This window comes from Trachurus trachurus (genome assembly GCF_905171665.1).
Source record: "Trachurus trachurus genome assembly, chromosome: 12".
In the NCBI taxonomy this organism is placed as follows: domain Eukaryota; kingdom Metazoa; phylum Chordata; class Actinopteri; order Carangiformes; family Carangidae; genus Trachurus; species Trachurus trachurus.
Window position 1 is genome coordinate 28,910,888 of NC_139908.1, and position 24,090 is coordinate 28,934,977.

General features: G+C 42.2%; 1 protein-coding gene across 1 annotated transcript; it reads left to right on the forward strand.

The window, feature by feature from the left end:
* Positions 1 to 2,503: 2,503 nt before the first annotated feature.
* fech (ferrochelatase) lies at positions 2,504 to 22,684 on the forward strand. The gene is made up of 11 exons (XM_083983791.1): positions 2,504 to 2,687; positions 4,487 to 4,580; positions 8,714 to 8,833; positions 9,242 to 9,390; positions 10,863 to 10,997; positions 15,755 to 15,861; positions 16,094 to 16,192; positions 16,539 to 16,646; positions 19,036 to 19,200; positions 20,711 to 20,770; positions 22,046 to 22,684. Exons 1-11 carry the CDS (start codon positions 2,648 to 2,650, stop codon positions 22,181 to 22,183), a joined length of 1,215 nt encoding a protein of 404 aa, XP_083839917.1. The 5' UTR covers positions 2,504 to 2,647; the 3' UTR covers positions 22,184 to 22,684.
* The last annotated feature ends 1,406 nt before the right edge of the window (positions 22,685 to 24,090 follow it).

Here is a 24,090-nt window from a genome sequence, read left to right on the forward strand (position 1 = left end):
ATGCACATGTGTAGCTGTTAGCTTGTGGCTGAATAATTAGCACAGCTCATCAGCAGCCAGTTGATGCTCAGCTGAGTGTAGAGCTGCAGTTCTCCTCGTGGCCACTGGGAGGCTGAAAACTCACCCAGCGGCTTCTGTTGAGATTCCAACACAGAAAAAACACAGTGTGACTCTATTGTGTAACATGGTGAAGACAGACAGGTATGTAGACATGTCTCTGTGTGAGGACTTCCCTTTTGAGGAGCTGGTTTAGACCTTTCTTCCTTCATGTGAGAGGGTAAATAGTAAGCAAAGTGAATTCGTGTTAATAGTATATAGCACTTGTCACAGACACCAGCCAGAAAGTGCTTGAAAAATCTAAATAAGCTATAATAAAATAAAGATAAAATGTGCAAAAGGAAACAGATACAAACACTGTAAACTACCAAAATCAGCAGGAAGGATTTAGCTGCTTTTCAAAAGATTCCACAGAGTGTTAGAGACTAGTTGTGTTAGAGATGGGAGGTTGACAGGGAATTTTTTTTAGAATTTGGTTTTTATCATCTTTTAATTGCAGTAAATAATTTGCTTCTAATTGCTTTGAAACAGTTTTCCAGTTCAGACAGTTGATGGGGTTAAATATGGATCATCATGAAGAAAGAAGGAAGAAGGAAACAGCTTCGGTGCCAGTAAAGCCTTCTTCCTTCAGTGGCCACTCCTGCCTCTGTTCTACTCTACAGTTATCAGAGCGTCACATTGAGCATTGCTGTCACAGTATCAGTATGAAATTGGATATAAAGTTGTTGGTCACAGGGCTGGATCACATCATTTAAAACGGTGCCCCTCCAGGTGTTTAGCTCTTAGCAAATGTAAGTTAGATCCATTCATGTGTTCAGACTGTTTTAATGCTGTAACGTTTAGGGGAGAAAATACTGCTCAGCTCCTCAGACAGACGGTATTAGTGAAACCTACAGAAAAGAACAGTAGAAAAGCAGGTTATGCTACTTGTCTTCATCAGAAATATCATCTCAACTAAAACCCCACTAGACATTAATGAATCCTTCTTTGCTGACAGACATCATCATTTATTTTCTGTTGCCTCCTTGTTAGAGTTGGTGTAATACAGAGAGCAGTTATATGTAGAATAGGAGTGGTTTTCATCACTATGTTTCTTAATATCAGAAATTAGCACAATATGCTTTAAAAACATTAAGTAGTTGTACTTCTTTACACAATAAATATGAAATGTACAGTAGCCTAAGAATTATGGGGTTGCAATATGTAGCCTAGGCTACTGTCTTATTGTAAGAATTATATCATAGAGGCTATATCAGTTTTTCTTTCACTCAGGTATTGCTTATGAATCTCAAGGTGGCCAGGGGGAGGACTTTTTTTTTTTTTTGTTGTTTTTTTTAAACACAGTGGTTAATGGGGGTTCTAACTAAACAAATAAGATAGTGAATAACCATAACTGAAAGCCTAAGTCTGTACACCTCTCTGCAAAATGATTGGGGGAGAAATACTCCAACCATCTTGCAGAGAGAATACTGACATAGCTACTGCATTATGTGTGTGTTTTTGAGCAGAGTGAATGGAAACAAGAGACAAGTGAATTTCATTGTAAGCTATACGACAATGAATGAATTTATTCATTCATTCATTTATCGACCATCACTGTGCAGACATGTCCTCTCTCTCTCTCTCTCTCTCTCTCTCTCTCTCTCTCTCTCTCTCTCTCTCTCTCTCGCTCTCTCACACACACGAATCCCGTGTGGGCGTGGTCGGCACGAGTGGAGGCGGAGATAACATGCGATTTAGACTAACGTAGTGGTAACGTCATAGCAAGAGAATGATCCTGCGTCAAGGTAAGAGAATAAACCAGAGTTTGACCGGAAATGTGATAAAATTGTCTCCAGGATAAAAGCATGAAATCTTACAGAGTTACTGCTTGTTATTTACTGAGTTAGAAGTGTTCATTATTTATTGCTAACTTTATTTCAACCAAAGGCAATAATATCAAATATATCAATCCAATTTTATTATTCCCAAGGGCAATAATAGATTATTATGAAGGGTTTAATTTAGGCTATAAACAACATGTCTATGTTGTACATCTATCTATCTATCTATCTATCTATCTATCTATCTATCTATCTATCTATCTATCTATCTATCTGTATTTTCATTATTGCTATCTCAAGATTTATAGGATTAAGATAACATTTTTTACCACTATGTAAGTAATTGTACTACATACATTTGCAGTGTAATTTTTTCATTTTATGTTTTATTCATTAGGGCTGAAAATAAGGAATTGTAATGTAATTGTTGGGATACTTAGAAATATGAATAAAACGACTAAATTTAGACTCCAAATAGGTACACCAGTTAATCAATCCGTCATAAATGCCCCGAGACGTCGCATCATCAAAACTAGTTTTATTTTGAAAGTGAAAACCGGTAGTTGTGATAGGTGTCATTGACCGACTTGACGGAAGTGTGTCCAGTCAGCCGGTGGTAGTTGAAGGAATCCGGCTCGAGCGTCAGTCAGTGAGGGGAAACACTCGTGGTGAGAGCGGCTGACAGCGGGGGGACCCAGAGCCGGTTGGAGAAGGACCACAGACCACAGACCACTGACCGTTCTCAGCCCTGAAGACAGGAAGTTACCATGATGGCAGTCCTGGGCAGCGCCGGGCGCTTGATCCACCGTGAGTGTGACAGTGCAGCTAACTTAGCCTCATAAAGCTGTGCAGGGAAGCCGTCAAGTTTCCTGCTGCAGCTCGGTGTGTGACACGGCTCAGTAAACTGTGTTCCTCCGCCTCTTTGACTTGATGTAAAAGCAGCGTACTGGGACGGAGCCGTGTTGGTTAGTGCAACGTGGTGTAAACTCAACAACACGCCGCTGACATTGGCAACAACATTTCGTAAAGGGACGTGAAGTGTGCGAGGACATGGAAGCAGCACTTCCTGTTGGGACTTTCACAATAAAGTCCTCGCTGTAATCCTCGCGTGTATTCATTCACATTACTGAATTGTATTCCATCGGTGTTTGTTCCTACATACAGAAACGACTCTGTCATTGCACCCATTGTCCGTGGTTAGCGTTTTTGTCATACAAATGAGCGATGTTTGGTTGTCACGGTGCTTTTATTTCATTAAATGACGGCGTTTCCGTTGGTAGCTCGTCGCTAACACGCGCCGACTTGGTGAAGCCCAACAACATTACTGTAGGTTACAGTTAAATGTTAATGTTACATAATGGACTTATCCCGTACTTGTGCTGCATTTAGAAACGACTCGGAGATCCGCACAACACAACGCTCAGCCGTCAACGCGCCGTGTTTTCACCACAACTCACATTTTCACAGTTACACAATTCCAGCGTTGTGAACTTGCATAATGTGAGCAGGCCTCCTGGTGGCGCCGCGCGGTACTGCAGCCCGTGTTATGAAAGTACAGCTGACTGTGACTGTGTGCAGTGCACTATTAACCTGTGTACAGTCCACATTGTTCACAACACATTAGTTTATTTGTGTTATATTCAAAATGGTTGTGTTGCACAGTTGTGTTGCGTGCAGTGGTGGTTATTACTACACTATGTATGGTTAGGGTCACTTCCTGTAACCCCCTTAGAAAGGTCAGTACAGAGGAAACAGCCGCCATCAACATTACAGACATTTCCACAATTGAATATCTTTTCTCTGTTTGTGGGATCATGGGATGTGAATAGTTGCTTTGCAAGTCGATTTACGGTGTGTGCCCCCTAAATCTTCTGCTAGTGCTCCTAAAATTTCAAGTTAGGTGGCCACTGTCCTCCTAACTAAAAAAAGTTGTAGTAGGTCAAGCATGACATTGAATTGGCTTAACACTAGGCCATAAGTGTAAAGAATGAATTGAATATGGTGCACGACTGTGTAGGGAAGAAAGAATAAAAAGCTTTTTACTTTCACTTTCTAGTTTTAGATTCCATTTCCCCACGTCACTCTTTCATATCCTGAAAGTCTGAGACCACGTCCCCATTGGACGATAGACATGTACACCACTGTCAAACAAGTTGATGATGATAGTAATAATAATGAACTTTATTATATAGCACTTTTGTTTTTATTTTTTTCTCTCAACTTTTTATTGGTTTCCATCAGAAAACATAAAAACAAGATAAGAGCAGAAAGGGCTCAACAACAACAACAAGGCAAAAAAGGGAAAATATATATGTATATAAATAAAAAATAAATAAATGCAAAACAAACACAAGACAAGAAGAGGAAAGAAAAGAAAAGACTGTATGAGGTGTCCAAGAAAGCTTTCTGATGCCCCACATCGTGTTAGTGTTATTCTGTGATTGTGTGATGTTGAAAGTTTCGCTACAGTGAAACATTTGTACTTTAATTATCGGCCAAATTGTACAAACTCACTTAGATTTCAGATTCTTGCATCATGATAGAAATGAGCTGATCAGATAAAGACGATGTCAGATAGAAGAATAAAGTGTTGTCTCCTTGTTTAGTCTTTGCCAGGAGCACCGTCAGTCTGAGTTTGAGGAGACACTCCACTGCTGCTGCATTGGCTCAGACTGCAACACCAGAGACGCAGGAGAACAGGTAACACACACACACACACACACACACTCGGATGTAATAGTTTCCCACAGTCTTCCCCCCTTGGTGGCGGTGTCTTTGCAGCAGTTCTCCCCTGGACAGTTGATGCTGAGATGTGTCTGCTGAAGCGTTCATGTAGACTCTGATCGGAGCTGCTGTTAAGTGGTGATTTCTGAGGCTGGTGGCTCAGATGAAGTTCCCCTCTGCAGCAGCAGCAGCAGCAGCAGCACAGCTCAGTGTTGGCCTTCCTCTCCTGGGACGTCCTCATGAGGGAAAGTCTCACCACAGAGTCTTCATGTCTTAAAGTAATGGTGCAGTGTCGTCTCTCTTTGCTTAGTTGAGCAGTTATTGTCACAGTGATTGACTATAGTGTAGTTGCCCAGCAGGGCGACAGTCACAAACACTTTGTGAAGAGGAAATTCTACTAATGAACCTTTGACAAGACAAAACTATTTATTGAAAAGCCTTCCAGATGACCACCTCAAGAGGCTCATTAAAATTAAGATAAACGATAATATGAGACAATATTGTGCAAAACTGTCATCATGGTATCAAATCTATTTATTTTTTAGTTGACTATATAATTCCATGCATTAAAGGGACAACGAGGAGTTTTGGAAAGCGAAGTGTTCTCATACTACATTTACCATGAGCCTCCGTGCGCACGGTGAAATACTTGGACCGGCGCAAGACGGACGTCTTGCCAAGAATAATTTCATTCATCAAGAATGAAAGTCGGAGGTTCGAAGACGTTTAAGATACCGTCGTAGTTCCGACCATAAACGGCGATTCGGCGGCGTTATTCTCATGACTCGCCGGGCAGCGTCCGGGAAACTGAAAGTAAAGAAACGCTGGTCGGCTCGCCCAGCATCTCCACCATTAATTAAAATAACAAAATAACCATAGAGACAAAATGATATATTTATCTAAAATGGAGCCATTAACAAGTGGTAACGTAGATTCATCCACATTAACGTGAGACTTTTTTATAACCAAATAGAAACTCCTCGTTGTCCCTTTAAAGGGATATTTCAACATTTTGGCAAATTCGCCTATTGCCATAGGAGTAGGTTCATTACCTTTAATTGTCAGTGCAAGCTGTTTTTAGATCAGCGGGGCAGAGACGTGAGCTCTGTATGGCGTGCGGTATTTTCACCTTTCCCTCATCAATCTCATCAAATACACAATCCAACAACTCCAAAACACTCTTGTGGTCAAGTTGTGACCTGCACATTCACCACGCTATGAGATAATAAAGGAGTTGTTTTTGAGGCAAATGTGTAGCCGGAACTACATTCCAGACACGGCTACTGGGTGGAAGTAGTTCTTAGTATTTGCTTCATGTGTCATAATGTTACATTAGCCTATTAACATTATTATCTCATAGTGTGGTGAATGTGCAGGTCACACAACTTGTCCATGAGAGTGTTTTGGAGTTGTTGGATTGTGTATTTAGTTTGATGCGGGAAATGTGGAAATCCTGTGCAGCTCACGTCTCTGCCCCGCCAATTTAAAAACAGTTTGCATGGGGCGGTGCGTGGTGCAGTGGGTAAAGCGGCCGCCCCATGTAGAGGCTACAGTCCTTCAAATCCCGTGTGGGCCAGCCCTTTCCTGTCTATCTCTACTATCGAATAAAGGCAAAAAGCCAAAAAATATATACTTTAAAAAACAGTTTGCACCGACAATTAAAGGTAATACTCCTAAAACTATAGGGATTATGGCAAAAGGCGAATTTGCCAATATGTTGAAATATCCCTCTAAGGTAAAATAAAGAAACACATATGAATGGCTAGACATATCCACACCTACATGTAACTGGTACTAAAATGTACACTCACTCTGATAACACTGTTGGGGTAATGGGCTCTTTGCACAGCTCCACTACTTCCTGAACTTAATGCTGCTCTTTTGTTTCCCGTCTTACATTATTGGACAACCTGATGAATCCAGGTGTGTCTGAGTAGTCACAATGGTCAGACACACCTGGATTCATCAGGTTGTCCAATAATGTCAGACAGGAAATGAAGGAGCAGCATTAAGTTCAGGAAGTAGTGGAGCTGTGCAAAGAGCCCATTGCATCTGCAGTGTGTGCTCTTGGGCTGTCATTGGGTCATTGTTGAGCATCTGTGAGTGACAGTTGCTGTTTTCTGTAGATCAGGATCAGGCTTGGGCAAACTCCTGTATGGCCCATTAAACGTTTTAATCCAGCTCATTGAAATTCTAGCTAAGACTTTAAAAAAGGGTGAGCAACAACACTGCTCCCACTGAAACTGGTTGAATGTAAGTTTCCCTTTACTTTTAGATGTCTTTTATATTAGTTTACACAAACACTCTCCATCCAGCTGATACTGACACAGCCTGACTGTCACATTTTAAAACTCATTGGGGCCCCTGAGCCAAAAAGTTTGCCCTACTCTAAACTAAATGGTTGTTAATATCAGCTGAGTCCGAAGTTGAATGGCAGACTTTCACACCATTGCAAAATGAAGCAGAAATTCACAGAGCCAGTTACATGTGTTTGTCAGACAAGATTTGGCAATTTGTATTTTAGAAATACATTCCGTTGATGGTTTAGCTTTTCTAGTAAGTAACTAACTTTTTCAGGGCTATAATTGACTCGGTCTGACTTGTGAAGAGCCTTGGTGTGTGGACAGTGTCCGGACTTGACCTCTTGGTATTATTAGAAATGAAACAGTTGGACTATTTGGCTTCGGCCCTCTATCGATGTCTTTTCACACACTGTCTATATGGAGTCGCTCCGCTCCTAAGGCTTTTTGGCTCCTGACAGCGGGTACAGTAGTGATGCATTGTGCTATGGACAGCACTGTGGCACCCAGCCTTAATGACAAGCTAATATTAGCTGCTTAAGCTCAAGTTTCTTTTACTGGCTGACAACACACACAACAAGGTGACATTTAGTGGTTGAGTCACAAACTCTCATAAAAAACAGAAACATGATAATTATCATTAGCAGATTGAGCCAATAGATGACCAGTATTAGGTACTTGAGCTAATAGCTCTGTACTAGTACAACAGACTCGTATTCAGAGCTGCTAAAACATTTCACTGATATTTTTCCCACTAAACATAAATCTAAAATGTCACAGCCACAAAAAAAAAATCACAGCCTTAAAGGGATAGTTCGCCCAAAATTGAAATTTCACGATCTACTCACCCTCATGTGGACTAAGGGCTGGGAGAAGTTTCAGAGTCCTCCATGGCTTCTCTGAGTTACAGGGAGTCTCAGCGTAGCAGTGCATGTCCATATAACGGTTGCAAATGGATACCAACTGTCATCGTAACAAAAAGACACACCAAAAAACATCCAAATACCTTCATGCTGCTCGTATGTAATGTCCGTCTTGTATTGAAATTAAATAAGTCTATTTTTCAAGCTTGTTTGTAGCGGAAGCTTCTCTTCCCGGTTCATCAAATTTGGACGAACCAGGGTCTGTCCTCTTCCCAGTTCATCCAAATTTGACGAACCGGGAAGAGGAGCTTCAAGAAGCTTCCGCTACAAAACAAGCTTGAAATATAGACTTATTTAATTTTTTTGGGACAATTTCACATTTCGGGGCTTCAATACAAGACGGACATTACATACGAGCAGCATGGAGGTATTTGGATGTTTTTTGGTGTGTCTTTTTGTTATGAAGACAGTTGGTATCCATTTGCAACCGTTATATGGACATGCACTGCTACGCCGAGACCCCCTGTAACTCAGAGAAGCCACGGAGGACTCTGAAACTTCTCCCAGCCCTTAGTCCACATGAGGGTGAGTAGATAATGAGTGAAATTTCAATTTTGGGTGAACTATCCCTTTAACAACATGCTAAATAGTTGCTAGCAGAATAAGCTAACTATCAGTTTCAGAGGTGGCTGGAACAAGCCAACAACAGCTGCTTCCAGTAGAGCTGTTAAATCATCACAGCATGTTGTTGCTGTGGGTCATATTGCTGTTTTATGTAAACATAATAATCAAAAAAATATCAATAATTCTTTACACAGGCTGCTAAGATATTATATTATTATATAGATAATACACTTGCTGTAAAAGTCTAAGTCTTTAGTTGACAGTGGTGACCATGAGGCATTGTTAGATATGAGTTACTGATTGTCAGTCTCCTGCACCACAGGAAACCTAAGACAGGCATCCTGATGCTGAACATGGGAGGACCAGAGAAACTAGAAGATGTCCACGACTTCCTGCTGCGACTCTTCATGGACACAGACCTGATGAAACTCCCTGTGCAGAAGTACGCACTGTTGACACACACACACACACACACACACACACACACATACATATTGTCCCAACAGAGTGTTTGTCCAGGGATACAAGTCATTGCCTGAGACATGGACTCAATGTCTTTACAGTGAAAAACAATGCAAATACAATTTTACAGTTTCTCACATTAACGTACATACAGAGACTGAGCAGTATAAAAATACATTTGTCTTGTTTTATTAGATGAAAACGTTTAGTGTCGTAACATTGGTTTCATATTTCCTGTAAATTCACACAAACAGAAGAGGACAAATGGGGGAGGTAGTTGGGTCACACTGTGTCTATTTCAGATCCTTTCTGATCATTTCAAAGTTGTTCTCCCCACATTTTTGCAGATTTGTATGTGATTTTTTTGGTTTGGATCTGTCCTCTGCAGTAAACTCGGTCCGTTCATCGCCAAGCGTCGCACGCCGAAGATCCAGGAGCAGTACAGTAAGATCGGAGGAGGCTCACCCATCAAACACTGGACTTCCATGCAGGGAGAGGGAATGATCAAACTGTTGGACGAGATGAGTCCTGACACAGGTGGGACCTCAGTTAACTTTGGTTTTAGTGGAGTTTTTGAAAATGTTGTGTATGTTTGTGCTTCTAGAATCTGGAAGAATCTAAGAGTCTGACAATATGATATGAGTGGTGTTGATATGATATATTGTGATATATTGCAATACTGTAAACAAGTCCTGATATATATTTTTTCCATTTATAGAAAAACTCTCATAGTATAAAGAACACAATGTTCATGTACAAACAGAAACAGTTTATTTGAATGCATTCAGACTCAGGACAGTTTCATCTGGATTCATAACCCCCAGTTTCTATAGCATCCTATGTCACGCACATATAAATACTGTTAATATTGTAAACAGTGATTTTAGTGTATCAATATCGTTACATACTAGGGATGGGCATTTCGAATAATTTTCTAACCGAGTATCCTAACCTTGTCGTACCCTGGTAACCGAATACTGTAATAAAAAATAAAATGACGTCATGTCTGACGGACAGAGCGCAGCCGGTGCATAAATAAACTCTGACCGTCAGACAGTCGCATTACTGACACACAGCGTCGTCAGACTAAATATCAGGTGGATAATAAGAGTAGAGACTGGAGTTGAAGATGCACATATGGGGCATATGTGCATCTTTATGCCTGTAAGTTTTTTTTCTTTTTTTTAAATCATTAGCGGTGCTTATCTATTAGTCCACACTACATTTTGGTGCCGTCGCTCCTCTCTGCCTCGCATCGTCTCAGGAAATAACTGGGAAGGTTTCAGAATGTTTGTAAACTGAAAGCATATTTTCTAACAGACTTGATGACACCTGTCGTCTCCGTCCCGACGGTTTACGCCGAGGGAATCACCACAGATTATTTTAAAAGGTTTGAAAGTTCGAGGCTCGATCCAAAAACGCTTTTACACAGCAGAAAATCACGTTGCTTGATCCGAAACTGTTTAACACTACAAAAAGCTGAACCACGGCATGATAATGTAGTTTGATCCGACACTAGACTGCGCTCCAATGTGCTGTTTTTTTAATCCTAGGTTAACCAGATAATAAATTCATAACCGGATAGTAGATTGCCTACTTGGGTATCCGGGTACTCGGGTAACCGTGCACATCCCTAGTACATACCTAGTGTTTTGTGCTGGTGGACTGTGTTGCTACCAGTCAAGTGTGTGTGAAGGGGAGATAGAGACAGTGGTGAAGGAGTGTCTCTTCACACGCCTTCAACACACCTCACTGATAAGAACACAGTGAGCAGCAGTTTGAAAACTGACCATCCACTTGAAAACAAACCAGAGACTGTAAACAACATGTAAACAAAAAGAGTCCAGGATGCCTTCCCTTCCCTTCAGGTTTTTATGTGATCGTGCAGCTATTTGACCCAATAGGGGAGTGTGTTTCATTCATACACAGTTTGAATGCAGCTGTTACACAGTTACTGATGGGTTCACATGATTGACTCTTACTGACTCTCTCTGTCGCTCTCTCATCAGCTCCTCACAAGTTCTACATCGGTTTCCGCTACGTGAACCCTCTGACGGAGGACGCCATCGAGGAGATGGAGAGAGACGGGGTGGAGAGAGCTGTGGCCTTCACCCAGTATCCTCAGTACAGCTGCTCCACCACAGGTACAGATACAGACGATGGAAACAAAGACTGCTCTCAGAACAGCTGTTAGAGCAGCGATGAAAGTTATATCTTGCTTTGTCCCCTCGTTCATTTTGCAAAGATATGATGCAATGAATCAGAAGGGTGGGAAAACAAGATAAACAAGGCGTTTGTGGCCGTTAGCCTGACCACACCCAAGGTGTTATCCAACCTCTTAGCCTCTGACAAACACACACACTGTCATAGTCATTTGTGATGTTATCACTGAAGATGCATGGTGATGCAGGTTGAGCACATCCTCCTACATCTGAATACTATAAACCACATCAATCAAGTCCCATTGCTGGAGCTGGAAGAAGGATCTTTTAGAATGACGACAGGAGCAAACACAACGTAGGATTCAGAGGATTTTATTGTTGTGATTCAAATAGATCCACTGTTGTTGTGCTCATTGTCCGCTGTTTACCCAGCATCCTCCAGCTTGTTTTGGTGGGATTAAGCTCCTGTCTGAGGACATGGGGAGTTCCACAGACAAAATGTATCACAATGCTGTGGAGAAAGGAAGATGAAGGGTGTTCTGTTAACATGTCTGCACAGTGCACACGTCACAGCAACAACAGCCAAGTGTGCTACTTCATATTGCTCATAAGGAATCATTCAACTCTCTGAGCTGGAGAAAAGGATAGTTCAACATTTGGCAAATTCGACTATTGCCATAATCCCTATAGTCACAGGGGTAGGTTCATTACCTGATTATCGGAGCATGTTGTTTTGAGATGCAGAGATGCAAGCTGCTCAGCTAACACAATTGAGGTAACAGTACATAGTCTCCTGTCCCTCAGAACTCATCAAATACACAATCCAACAACTCAAGTTGTGACCTGTACTACATTCCAGACACAGCTGCTGGGTACTTCCGAGTATTTGCTTCATGTGTCATAATGTTATATAATTAGGCATGTTTATGTCATAGCGTGGTGAATGTGCCGGTCACAACTTGTCCACCAGAGTGTTTTAGAGTTGTTGGATTGTGTATTTGATGAGTTTTGAGGGACAGGGGACCTGTACCATTCATCTCCATTGTGTTCACTGAGCAGCTCACATTTCTGCGCCGTGGATCTCAAAACAACATGCACTGACAATTAAGGGTAATAAACCTACCCCTGTGACTATATAATAGGGATTGTGGCAATAGGCGAATTTGCCAAAATGTTGAACTATCCCTTTAATCAATATGTCCCTCTCTTCTGGTTAAGTATAGATGAATGAGTCATGTAAAGCCCTGGTTACACTTGGCTTGGCTCTCCCAGACTATACAGAGAGTATAGTGGTGTATAGTGGTGCATGAGAGAGTATAGTGGAGTATAGTGGAGCATAGTGGAGTATAGTGGTGCATGAGAGAGTACAGTGGAGTATAGTGGAGTATAGTGGAGTATAGTGGAGTATAGTGGAGTATAGTGGTGCATGAGAGAGTACAGTGGAGTATAGTGGAGTATAGTGGAGTATAGTGGAGTATAGTGGAGCATAGTGGAGTATAGTGGTGCATGAGAGAGTACAGTGGAGTATAGTGGAGTATAGTGGAGTATAGTGGAGTACAGTGGAGCATAGTGGAGTATAGTGGTGCATGAGAGAGTACAGTGGAGTATAGTGGAGTATAGTGGAGTATAGTGGTACATGAGAGAGTATAGTGGAGTATAGTGGAGTATAGTGGAGTATAGTGGAGTATAGTGGTGCATGAGAGAGTATAGTGGAGTATAGTGGAGTATAGTGGTGCATGAGAGAGAGTATAGTGGTGCATGAGAGAGTATAGTGGTGCATGATGGAGTATAGTGGTGCATGAGAGAGTATAGTGGAGTATAGTGGAGTATAGTGGAGTATAGCGGAGTATAGTGGAGTATAGTGGAGTATAGTGGTGCATGAGAGAGTATAGTGGAGTATAGTGGAGTATAGTGGTGCATGAGAGAGAGTATAGTGGAGTATAGTGGAGTATAGTGGAGTATAGTGGTGCATGAGAGAGTATAGTGGAGTATAGTGGAGTACAGTGGAGTATAGTGGAGTATAGTGGAGTATAGTGGTGCATGAGAGAGTACAGTGGAGTATAGTGGTGCATGAGAGAGAGTATAGTGGTGCATGAGAGAGTATAGTGGAGTATAGTGGAGTATAGTGGTGCATGAGAGAGTATAGTGGAGTATAGTGGAGTATAGTGGAGTATAGTGGAGTATAGTGGTGCATGAGAGAGTATAGTGGAGTATAGTGGAGTATAGTGGTGCATGAGAGAGTATAGTGGAGTATAGTGGAGTATAGTGGAGTATAGTGGTGCATGAGAGAGTATAGTGGAGTATAGTGGAGTATAGTGGAGTATAGTGGAGTATAGTGGTGCATGAGAGAGTATAGTGGAGTATAGTGGAGTATAGTGGAGTATAGTGGAGCATAGTGGAGTATAGTGGTGCATGAGAGAGTACAGTGGAGTATAGTGGAGTATAGTGGAGTATAGTGGAGTACAGTGGAGCATAGTGGAGTATAGTGGTGCATGAGAGAGTACAGTGGAGTATAGTGGAGTATAGTGGAGTATAGTGGTACATGAGAGAGTATAGTGGAGTATAGTGGAGTATAGTGGAGTATAGTGGAGTATAGTGGTGCATGAGAGAGTATAGTGGAGTATAGTGGAGTATAGTGGTGCATGAGAGAGAGTATAGTGGTGCATGAGAGAGTATAGTGGTGCATGATGGAGTATAGTGGTGCATGAGAGAGTATAGTGGAGTATAGTGGAGTATAGTGGAGTATAGCGGAGTATAGTGGAGTATAGTGGAGTATAGTGGTGCATGAGAGAGTATAGTGGAGTATAGTGGAGTATAGTGGTGCATGAGAGAGAGTATAGTGGAGTATAGTGGTGCATGAGAGAGTATAGTGGAGTATAGTGGAGTATAGTGGTGCATGAGAGAGAGTATAGTGGAGTATAGTGGAGTATAGTGGAGTATAGTGGTGCATGAGAGAGTATAGTGGAGTATAGTGGAGTACAGTGGAGTATAGTGGAGTATAGTGGAGTATAGTGGTGCATGAGAGAGTACAGTGGAGTATAGTGGTGCATGAGAGAGAGTATAGTGGTGCATGAGAGAGTATAGTGGAGTATAGTGGAGTATAGTGGTGCATGAGAGAGTATAGTGGAGTATAGTGGAGTATAGTGGAGTATAGTGGTGCATGAGAGAGTATAGTGGAGTATAGTGGAGTATAGTGGTGCATGAGAGAGTATAGTGGAGTATAGTGGAGTATAGTGGAGTATAGTGGTGCATGAGAGAGTATAGTGGAGTATAGTGGAGTATAGTGGAGTATAGTGGAGTATAGTGGTGCATGAGAGAGTATAGTGGAGTATAGTGGAGTATAGTGGAGTATAGTGGTGCATGAGAGAGAGTATAGTGGAGTATAGTGGAGTATAGTGGTGCATGAGAGAGTATAGTGGAGTATAGTGGTGCATGAGAGAGAGTATAGTGGAGTATAGTGGAGTATAGTGGTGCATGAGAGAGAGTATAGTGGAGTATAGTGGAGTATAGTGGAGTATAGTGGTGCTTGAGAGAGTATAGTGGAGTATAGTGGAGTATAGTGGTGCATGAGAGAGAGTGAGGTGGAGTCAGTGTTTCCCATTAATTAACGAGCCTTATTACACGGCTCTATTGAATGCTGCTCTCTGATTGGTCCAGCGCTGCGTTCTGCGGTCTGTTATTTCTGTATAACGGACCGTCGTCATGTATAACAGACCGTTGCTAGGGACGGCGCTCTGATCAGCGCAGCAGAGAAAAGAGAAACTATGCAGGATATTTACCTTGTGTTTCATTTTTACCGTCATTAAACAGCGTCGGACTAATAGTGATGTTAGAGATAAATGATTTGTAACCTGTTACAAGTAGAGTGGAGGCTCCAGTCCTTCCACATCGTGGCTGGAAACCAAACCTGCTGACCAGAGCCTCTGACCCGGTGTCAGCTCTCCTCTCGTCTCGGTGCAGCTGGCACCGCGGCTCCGCGACACAAACGCACCCCGTAAACAGTAAAGTTAATCTCTTGTTTATGACAGATACGACTACACACAATACACACATTTTAACACGTGTATTGTATGGTAATCCATCGATCCACTGATTGATTATCAAAGGCTTCAAATGCACGAACGGGAGGAGGCTCGGCAAAACAGCGGAAGTGACCGGTCTTGCAGATTCGCTAAATGCAATTTTAAACCGATGAAAGTCGTATTTTGATCAACATTATGTTTCAAATTAATTATTTCACTCGTAAACCGTGTTCTAAGCGGGATAATGTACAGTTGGTCGGTTGTTATGGAGAAATAAACCCCTTCATGTTGAATGAAACCCCTCCGCTTCGCGTCGGGGTTCCATACAACCTGTCGGGGTTTATTTCTCCATAACAACCTCCGAACTATACATTATCCCTTACATAGTCTCTAACAGAACTTTTTTCCCCCGTTAATTGTGCAGTGTTTAAATAACTTGACTCTGGACCACCTCCACATCAGTTGTACTGATAAAATATGTCCAAGCTAAATTCATTCGGTAGAATTTCATGATATATTTAACACAGAAGAGCACATGATAATATTGAACGGGCCCCATCACTAAACTCTATCTGATCTGTTCCTTCAGTGAGAATGACAGGGTCTTCTGTTACAGCAGCCTGACAGCTGTGTGTCAGAGGATTGTGGGTGCAGCTGTGTAACACAACACGGATGTTACCAACATTAAATTAATGTGCTTGTTTGTTGTGTGAACAGGCAGCAGCTTAAACGCCATCTACCGTTACTACAGCAACAGAGGTGACAGGCCAAAGATGCGCTGGAGTGTCATTGACCGTTGGCCCACACACCCACTACTGGTGGAGGTTAGACACACACACACACACACAACAATTTGTGTGTCTGATGCAGAGTTTTTGTTTTCATACTAAAACTGTAATTGTCTCCAGCTGATTGAAACAGTTTCCTTACCAATCACTTTGATTACATCTTGCCACAGTCATTTTGTTTTCTCGTGTTTAGCTTTTTGTTGCGTCTGAGAGAAATAGGAGGCTGTCCATCATTTTACTGTAACGTTGTGTGTGTTTGTGTGTGTAGTGTTTTGCAGAACACGTCAGTAATGAGCTGCTGAAGTTTCCAGAATCAAAGAGAGACGACGTGGTCATTCTGTTCTCAGCACATTCGCTCCCCCTGTCTGTGAGTGTTCCTGCTGATGATGATACCAATCCCTCTGCTGCGTCTTCTGCTGACATTGATCAGACTGATAGCTCCTTTGCTGCTACTTCTATTGATTGTTCCTAAAACTACTGCTAGTAATGTAAAGGTGCATGGACATGAGTGTAACAAATGCAGCAAATATTCTCACTGCAGAAGCTGAAGCCAGAACAGTTGTTTTTTTTTTACTCAAAAATTGTTTGTGTCCAAGTTTTGGTTTTGCTATTATTACAGTTGTTGCTTCTTTTATGCATCTATTATTTCTGATTGAGACACACCTACTTTTTCTAATAGAACTGACGATACCTCTGTTGTGGACCCTGTACAGGTTGTAAACAGAGGTGACCCCTATCCTCAGGAAGTAGGAGCCACAGTTCAAAGAGTCATGGAGAGACTGGGCCACTGTAACCCTTACAGACTGGTGTGGCAGTCCAGGGTGAGCACACACACAACAATCTTGTTTTCATTATAATGTTTTATATTATTTCATTATCTTTACTTCACCCATCTAACAGCTCTGTTGTACCTGATTCTGACTCCAACTACACCAACAGCTGGTCATTCAAAGGGATATTTCAACATTTTGGCAAATTCTCCTATTGCCATAATCCCTATAGTCATAGCAGTAGGTTCGTTACCTTTAATTGTCGGTGCAAGCTGTTTTTAGATCGGCGGAGCAGAGACACAAGCTGCTCAGCTAACGCTACGGAGCCATATCGTATTTCCACGTTTCCCTCATCAAACTAAATACACAATCCAACAACTCCAAAACACTCTGGTGGACAAGTTGTGACCTGCACATTCACCACACTATGAGATAATTATGGAACGTTACGAGACAGTTGTTTTTGTGGCAAATGCGTAGCCGGAACTACATGTCAGACACGACTGCTGGTTGGACTGATTTCAAAAGCAAGTAGTTCTGAGTATTTGCTTCATGTGTCATAATGTTACATAATTATACGTCATTTCATATCGTGGTGAATGTGCAGGTCACATTCGGTGACTCCAGAGTGTTTTGGAGTTGTTGGATTGTGTATTTAGTTTGATGAGGGAAACGTGGAAATACTGTGCAGCTTGCGTCTCTGCCCCACTGATATAAAAACAACATGCACTGACAATTAAAGGTAATGAACCTACTCCTAAGACTATAGGGATTATGGCAATAGGCGAATTTGCCAACATGTTGAAATATCCCTTTAAAGGATTTGACTTGTATCTTTTATAACCCCCAACTAATTGGGATGATGTGTAAAATATGAATAGAAACATAATGTGATGTGTGCAACATTTAAAGCCCATATCTAATTGGAGTAACTGAGTAATTGTTACATTACGTTATATTTTAAATTTAATGGCAGCAGCATATTTCAAAAATGAGTATTCATATGTACAGTTAGTTCATAATTATTTAGTCAGTCAGATTTGTATTTAGTTTTTATTACAAATGCACAGCTGACTATGAAACAACGTTCAGTGTAGATGTCAGGGTGAAGTCTCACAGAGTGTTCCAGTTGTTGCCACAAGGAGGAGCCACTCATCTGTCTAATACTGCAGAGCAGCTCCACTTATTGGAGTGGGAGGCTCTCGGTGACATTAACTGTTGTTGATGAATAGGAGGAGGACAGGGAAGTGGTATTAGGCTTAGCCAGACATGGAGGCTGGAGTGGAAACACTCACACTGTCCACAACAAACCCAATATGTAGGAGACTCTGAATGATACTAAACACTGTTTTTATAGTATTCAAACATTACAGGGAGGATCGACTGCTGAGCTGATGTCACAGTCATTGCAGTTGAAAGCTCAGAAAAAGCTTGTCTCAGATCTCTGATAAAAAAAAAACGGCGGTGTCCTGTCATCTAGGGCTTCCACTGGGTCTTAAAAAAATAAAATTTGAAAATCATAATTTTAGGCCTTAAAAAGTCTTAAATTTGCTGAAGTATTGTGTTTCAAGTCTTACATAATTTTAGACAGGTCTTAATTTTCTTAAGCCAATCATAACTCTACCTCATACGCTCAATAAAATGCTCCCACAACACTTGATTGTGCTTTATTGCAGCCAGTTTACTTGCAAGTAATTTAGTGACTCTGCATTTCTTTTGTACGTTTTTGTTTTCTTACATTTCGTTCATAATGGTCTTAAAGGGATAGTTCACCCAAAATTGAAATTGCACTCATTATCTACTCCCCCTCATGTGGACTAAGGGCTGGGAGAAGTTTCAGAGTCCTCCGTGGCTTCTCTGAGTTACAGGGGGTCTCGGCGTAGCAGTGCATGTCCATATAACGGTTGCAAATGGATACCAACTGTCTTCGTAACAAAGAGACACGCCAAAAAACATCCAAATACCTCCATGCTGCTCGTATGTAATGTCCGTCTTGTATTGAAGCCCCGAAATGCAAAATTGTCCCGAAAAAAATTAAATAAGTCTATATTTCCAGCTTGTTTTGTAGCGGAAGTTTCTCGAAGCTCCCTGGTCCAAATTTGACGAACCGGGAAGAGGAGCTTCCGCCACAAACAAGCTTGAAAAATAGACTTATTGAATTTTTTTCGGGACAATTTCGCATTTCGGGGCTTTAGTTGGTATCCATTTGCAACCGTTATATGGACATGCACTGCTACGCCGAGACCCCCTGTAACTCAGAGAAGCCACGGAGGACTCTGAAACTTCTCCCAGCCCTTAGTCCACATGAGGGTGAGTAGATAATGAGTGAAATTTCAATTTTGGGTGAACTATCCCTTTACAAAGGTCTGAAAAAGTTAAATTTGAGTTGGTGAAACCTGCAGGAACCAGACTCAGCAACGTCTTGTGTTTGCTCCCTCAGGTGGGCCCCATGCCGTGGCTGGGCCCTCAGACGGACGAAGTCATCAAGGGTCTGTGTGAACGAGGGAAGAGGAACCTCCTGCTGGTGCCCATCGCCTTCACCTCCGACCACATAGAGACTCTACATGAGCTGGACATCGAGTATGGACAGGTGCTGGGGGAGGAGGTGAGCAGCTCCTGGTGTTTGACTTGTGTCTGCAGCTCAGTACAGGAAGCATCACATAACGCAGACACTAGTGTAGGGTAAAGAACCAAGGTTGTGAGCTGTATCTATTATCATTTTCCAAATTGCCCATTAGTCGAAGGGATTCCGACTTATTCTCTTGGTTGTCTTTGGTGTTTGTACACCCTGGTTGGACGTGATTTGTAAGACACATGCCTGTCTACAGTATATGTCACACACAGCTGTTCCCCAGAGAACTGTGGTCCCCATCATCGACTCTTTCAGAGCTGGTGATGAAGAACCAGACTGTCTCTGGGGTTGAGCTCCAGAGACTCGGTGTGGAGGTGGTAGGAAACTAATCAGGGCTTCATAGCAAAGACACTGGTTGCAGCCTCTCCGCTCATACGGTGAGAAACAAGATTCTCTGGTCTAATGAAACCAAGACTGAGCTGCCTCAGCTCTGAGGGCCATGTCTGGAGGAAACCAGGTACCTGCATCCCAACAGTGAAGCATGGTGAAGAGAGGCTGGTCAGGGTTGATGAAGAAATCGCTAGTGAAAACCTGATCCAGAGTGGCTGGGACAAAAGACTGGGCCAAAGGTTCATCTCCCAACAGGAGAACACTGGAGTGGCTGAGAGATCCAACCAGAACCCTGACCTGAAGTCATACACGGCAGGGAAGGCAGCCAAATCCATTTAGGGGAAAAACACAAAAAACAATGTCCAAGAATACAGGCAAAGTAAAAAAAAAACAGGCAGGCAGACCCTAGATGTGTGATTGTTCATATTATAAATGTGTTTATAACCCCCAAAATGGGTTCAAATTATTTTTCAAAAAGTAACCCAACACAAGCATCCCAGAAATTGAGTTGAAGAAATAACCCAAGAGTTTTTAGTGTGTAACCCAGAAAAAAGGGTAACTCTTTGAAAAATAACCCAGAAATGGTATATAACCGAAGCAATCCAAGAATTGTGTTAAAATATTAGCTCTGTAACCCAGAAAATATGTTACTCTCTGAAAAATAACTCATAATTTTAACCCAACACAAGCAACCCAGAAATTGGGTTAAAGAGATAACCCGGGAGTTTTTAGTGTGTAGAGTTAAAGCTGCAGCTTTGTTTCCTGTCGGTGTGTGAATGTGTGATGGCACCAGTGAGGAGACCATGTATCAGTGTGACTGGAGCCATGGAGATGCAAACACCTTTTTTTTTCTACTTCTGTACTTGTGAGACACACGTCCTCAGTATTGATGGACTGGTTCACTCAGAGACAGAAGTCCCAGACAACACACACACACACACACACACACACACACACACACACTCCACTTCGGATGAGCTTCACTCCACAATGAAACCTGCGTTTTTGTTTTTAAAAGAAAGGAACTTGGAACAAAAAGATTTTATTTCTGTTTTGAAATGAATTTGGTGATATTCTCTGAGTGTAGGTATACAGTGTCTGTCATGGTGTTTGATGTGGTGTGTGTGTCTAAAGTGTCTGCCTCTGTCTTCAGTGTGGTGTGGAGAACATCAGGAGAGCAGAGTCACTGAATGGGAACCCTCTCTTTATGAAGGTAGGTTTAACACACCCAGTCCGTTCTCGTCTATTTACATGGACAAAGAAGACACATTTTTAATTCCGTTTCCTACACTTAATGTTAAAGCGTAATTAAGAACAGATTTTCCGTTTGAAGAGAAAAGCAGGGAGAAAGGTGGTGGAAAGGAAGAGCAGATAATGAGACATAGATACTGTATGGCGGTGAGAGAAGGTTGTGTGAAGTGAACTCCTCCTGCCTTCCTTGTGTCCTTCCCCTTTGTCTCCTTTGTCTCCTTTCTTCCTTCCAAACCCCTTCTTCCTTTCCCATGTCGCCTCCCTCCCTCCCTTCATCCTCAACCCTGCAACCTTTCTCACAACAGGCAACTCCTCCAGCTGTAACAGCTCTGTGTGTGTGTATGTGTGTGTGTATGTGTAGGGTTTATTAAAGGAAAGGGGCAGATCAATGGGAACCTTTAGAGCTGACTACAGTAGAACTGAACTGCCCAACTGGCTAGCTGGTCAAACCCGCCGTGCTCTAAGACCTCTCACCAAGTGCGTATGTATGTGTGTGTATGTGTGTGTGAGGGAGAGAGAGTGTGTAAATCAATATCCAGAGGATGATTAGTTGGTAGTTACTGAAGGATGGTTTCCTCGGTGTGGCTTTAGTTTCTCAGTCTGCTGCCGTCTGCAGCAGCCGCTGGAAGATCAAGAAAACGACATTCATCAGAACAGGAGAGTTTTCAGTGCAGAGCCGAGCCCCGCTTCAGTTTGATCAGTTCACTCTCACATTACTAACCTGTACATCCAGCTTCCTTTTTCACTCTCTCTTTCAGACAGAACCTTTTTTACTTTCTTATCCATCCATTCACTGTCTTTACCACGTGTCTGTGCAGTGTCAGGAGGGAGCCAACCGCAGCTGACACAGGGCGATGAAGGAGGGTGGGGGGGGGTTCAGGCACTAAAAGAAGCCCTGGTTAGGCTCAGAATAGGACGAATCAACGAATCACCTTTACAACTACTTCCGGGTAGAAAACCAGCATGAGAACAATAGTGACGGACGAGACTTTCGCTATATAGTATACAGTATATCTAATTTTTAATGTTAGAAACTCAACACTTCCCCCCAGTGTTTCAAATTAAAAGCTGAATAAGAAACCAATAACTTAGATTTCCTTCCTTTCAATGTGAAGCATCTATACATTAGTGATGGGCATTCATGATGGAGGCTTCACACTGCAAGTAAAGACGAGGAAGAGAGCGACTGTTTCTTTGCCTCTCCATATTGAATGTGTGTGTCTTTTGTTGTGTCCAGGCTCTGGCAGACCTGGTCCAGTCCCACCTGAAGTCCAACGAGCCGTGTTCCCGCCAGCTGACCCTGCGCTGCCCGCTCTGCACCAACCCCACCTGTGGAGAGACCAAGGCCTTCTTTGCCAACCAGAAACTCTCATAGAACTGCACCACCAACACACGCACACACTCTGATGCCTCTCCTGCAGTGGGGCTCACCTGTGAAGAAACACAAGGCCTTCTTCATTACACAGAAGTTTCATACATACGCACATAAACACACACAGTTTCCCCTGCAAGTGTCAGTTCACATGCAGCAAGAAGAACAGACCCAGTGGTTTCTGCAAATACACTCAGATGGTTTTGGTCTTGTGATTGGATTTGGTGAGCCACCAGATTCTTTATTTTTTAAACAGACAAAAGTCAACTCAGAATACTTAGTATAGATTCTGACTACTGAATACAAATTCATTTTAATGAATGTCAGAAGATGCTGTTTGATTTTGAAAAGTAAGCAGCATCAGGAAAGCACAAATTGTTCCTTAGATTTAAGAAAACCGTGCTGTGATGTAGATTTGCAGATTCCTTCTGAGAGTCAATGACAGAACTGACACTGCAGAAAACTGTTCATATCACATCAGAGCTACAGGAAAAAGCCTTGCACTAGTTGATTTGTTTTTTGTGTGTTTTTTTTTAATGACATTTCCCCTTGCTTACATTCCATTTGCTTAGCCCCTGCAAACCTCCACCAGAGACCCTGTCTCTCTTCTCGCCAGTGTTTGTAACAGTCAAACATGATGATGACACTGCACGCGAGGGATCTGGTTGGTCGGCTGATTCTCTGCCCCTCCCCCCCGTCTCACCTGACGCTTCACGCCACTGACCCCTCCAGCTTGTAACCCCACCCACATCGTGCTGCAATCCCTGCAATGTGATTGGAGGAGGTGGATGCTGCTCAAAGTGCTGCTGCCTGACAGGTGCATACCAGTGAGTCTCTGAGAGAGAAGAATTATTTAAGGATTGAAGATATAAAGCTTTTGCTGTGCATTCACTACATGAAGATATAATAATGTGATTAGAAGTGTCAATAATTGTATTACTCGTCCATTCACGTTGGTGCTGAACGGAGCTTCTGTTTAAAAGTGACAGCGCGTGACCTCGACAACAAAGCAGAGTTAAGCTGTAGTTCAGCTGAAATTTAAAAAGAGAAATGAAGCATCAGGGGTCAGGAACTCTCAGGGTGCCTTGGAAAAAAAACATTGAGATGGTTTACAAGTGAGGAGAATTAGATTGTGAGTCATTTACATGTTTTATTTCTGTACCGTTTTTCTCCTCTTCTTAACGAAGTCAATTGAAGTCAAATACTCGAGCTGTTAACTCAAAACCAATTAAGATGTATTCATTTCAGTGTTGGTTAGTTCACATGCAGATGTAGCTACTGCAGATCACTGTTGAACCCCTGATAGGAGGAAACAAAAGCAAGTGTTTCTGCTTTTGATTTTCATTATGATGTTTAAGTTACTGATCATCAAAGAGCTGCTTATTAGTTAATTGTAGCTTTCTGCTACATCTCACTGGAACACAGGGCTAATGCAGGCCGCACCACCCTCCTCTGCATTACGCCGGGGAAACAGCACTGAGTAGCAATGCTAATGTTAGCCAGCTAAGCTGCTAGCATCCACTTCCTGAGAGAAACACAACATGTACAGTCTGGTGGGTCCTTCCAAATGTAAAGCCATGCAAAGAAAGTGTGGCTAACGCTCTGTGAGCTTGCTGAAAAAGGGAAGACAGATTTATATGACTATAAACACATAGCAGGCTGTTCTCCAGGCAGTAGAGTAGTCAATGTCTAATGACTAGCTAGTCTGATGTCAGCCAGTTACTTTCACATTCTGCTTCTCATCACTCATCTAATTCTCCTATCATTCATATGGAAATGATTTTGGAACAAATTAAGCATTAAACGGATAATTCAACATTTTGGCAAATTCTCCTATTGCCATATTCCGTATAGTCTTAGGGGTAGGTTAATTACCTTTAATTGTTAGTGCAAGCAGTTTTTAGATCGGC

Bases quoted from the DNA above. Each gene is read 5' to 3' on its own strand.
- fech (XM_083983791.1), top strand. From the start codon at position 2,648: ATGATGGCAGTCCTGGGCAGCGCCGGGCGCTTGATCCACC. The intron at 15,862-16,093 runs GTTAGACACACA...TTGTGTGTGTAG, and splicing joins CACACCCACTACTGGTGGAG to TGTTTTGCAGAACACGTCAG. The intron at 16,193-16,538 runs GTGAGTGTTCCT...GACCCTGTACAG, and splicing joins CACATTCGCTCCCCCTGTCT to GTTGTAAACAGAGGTGACCC.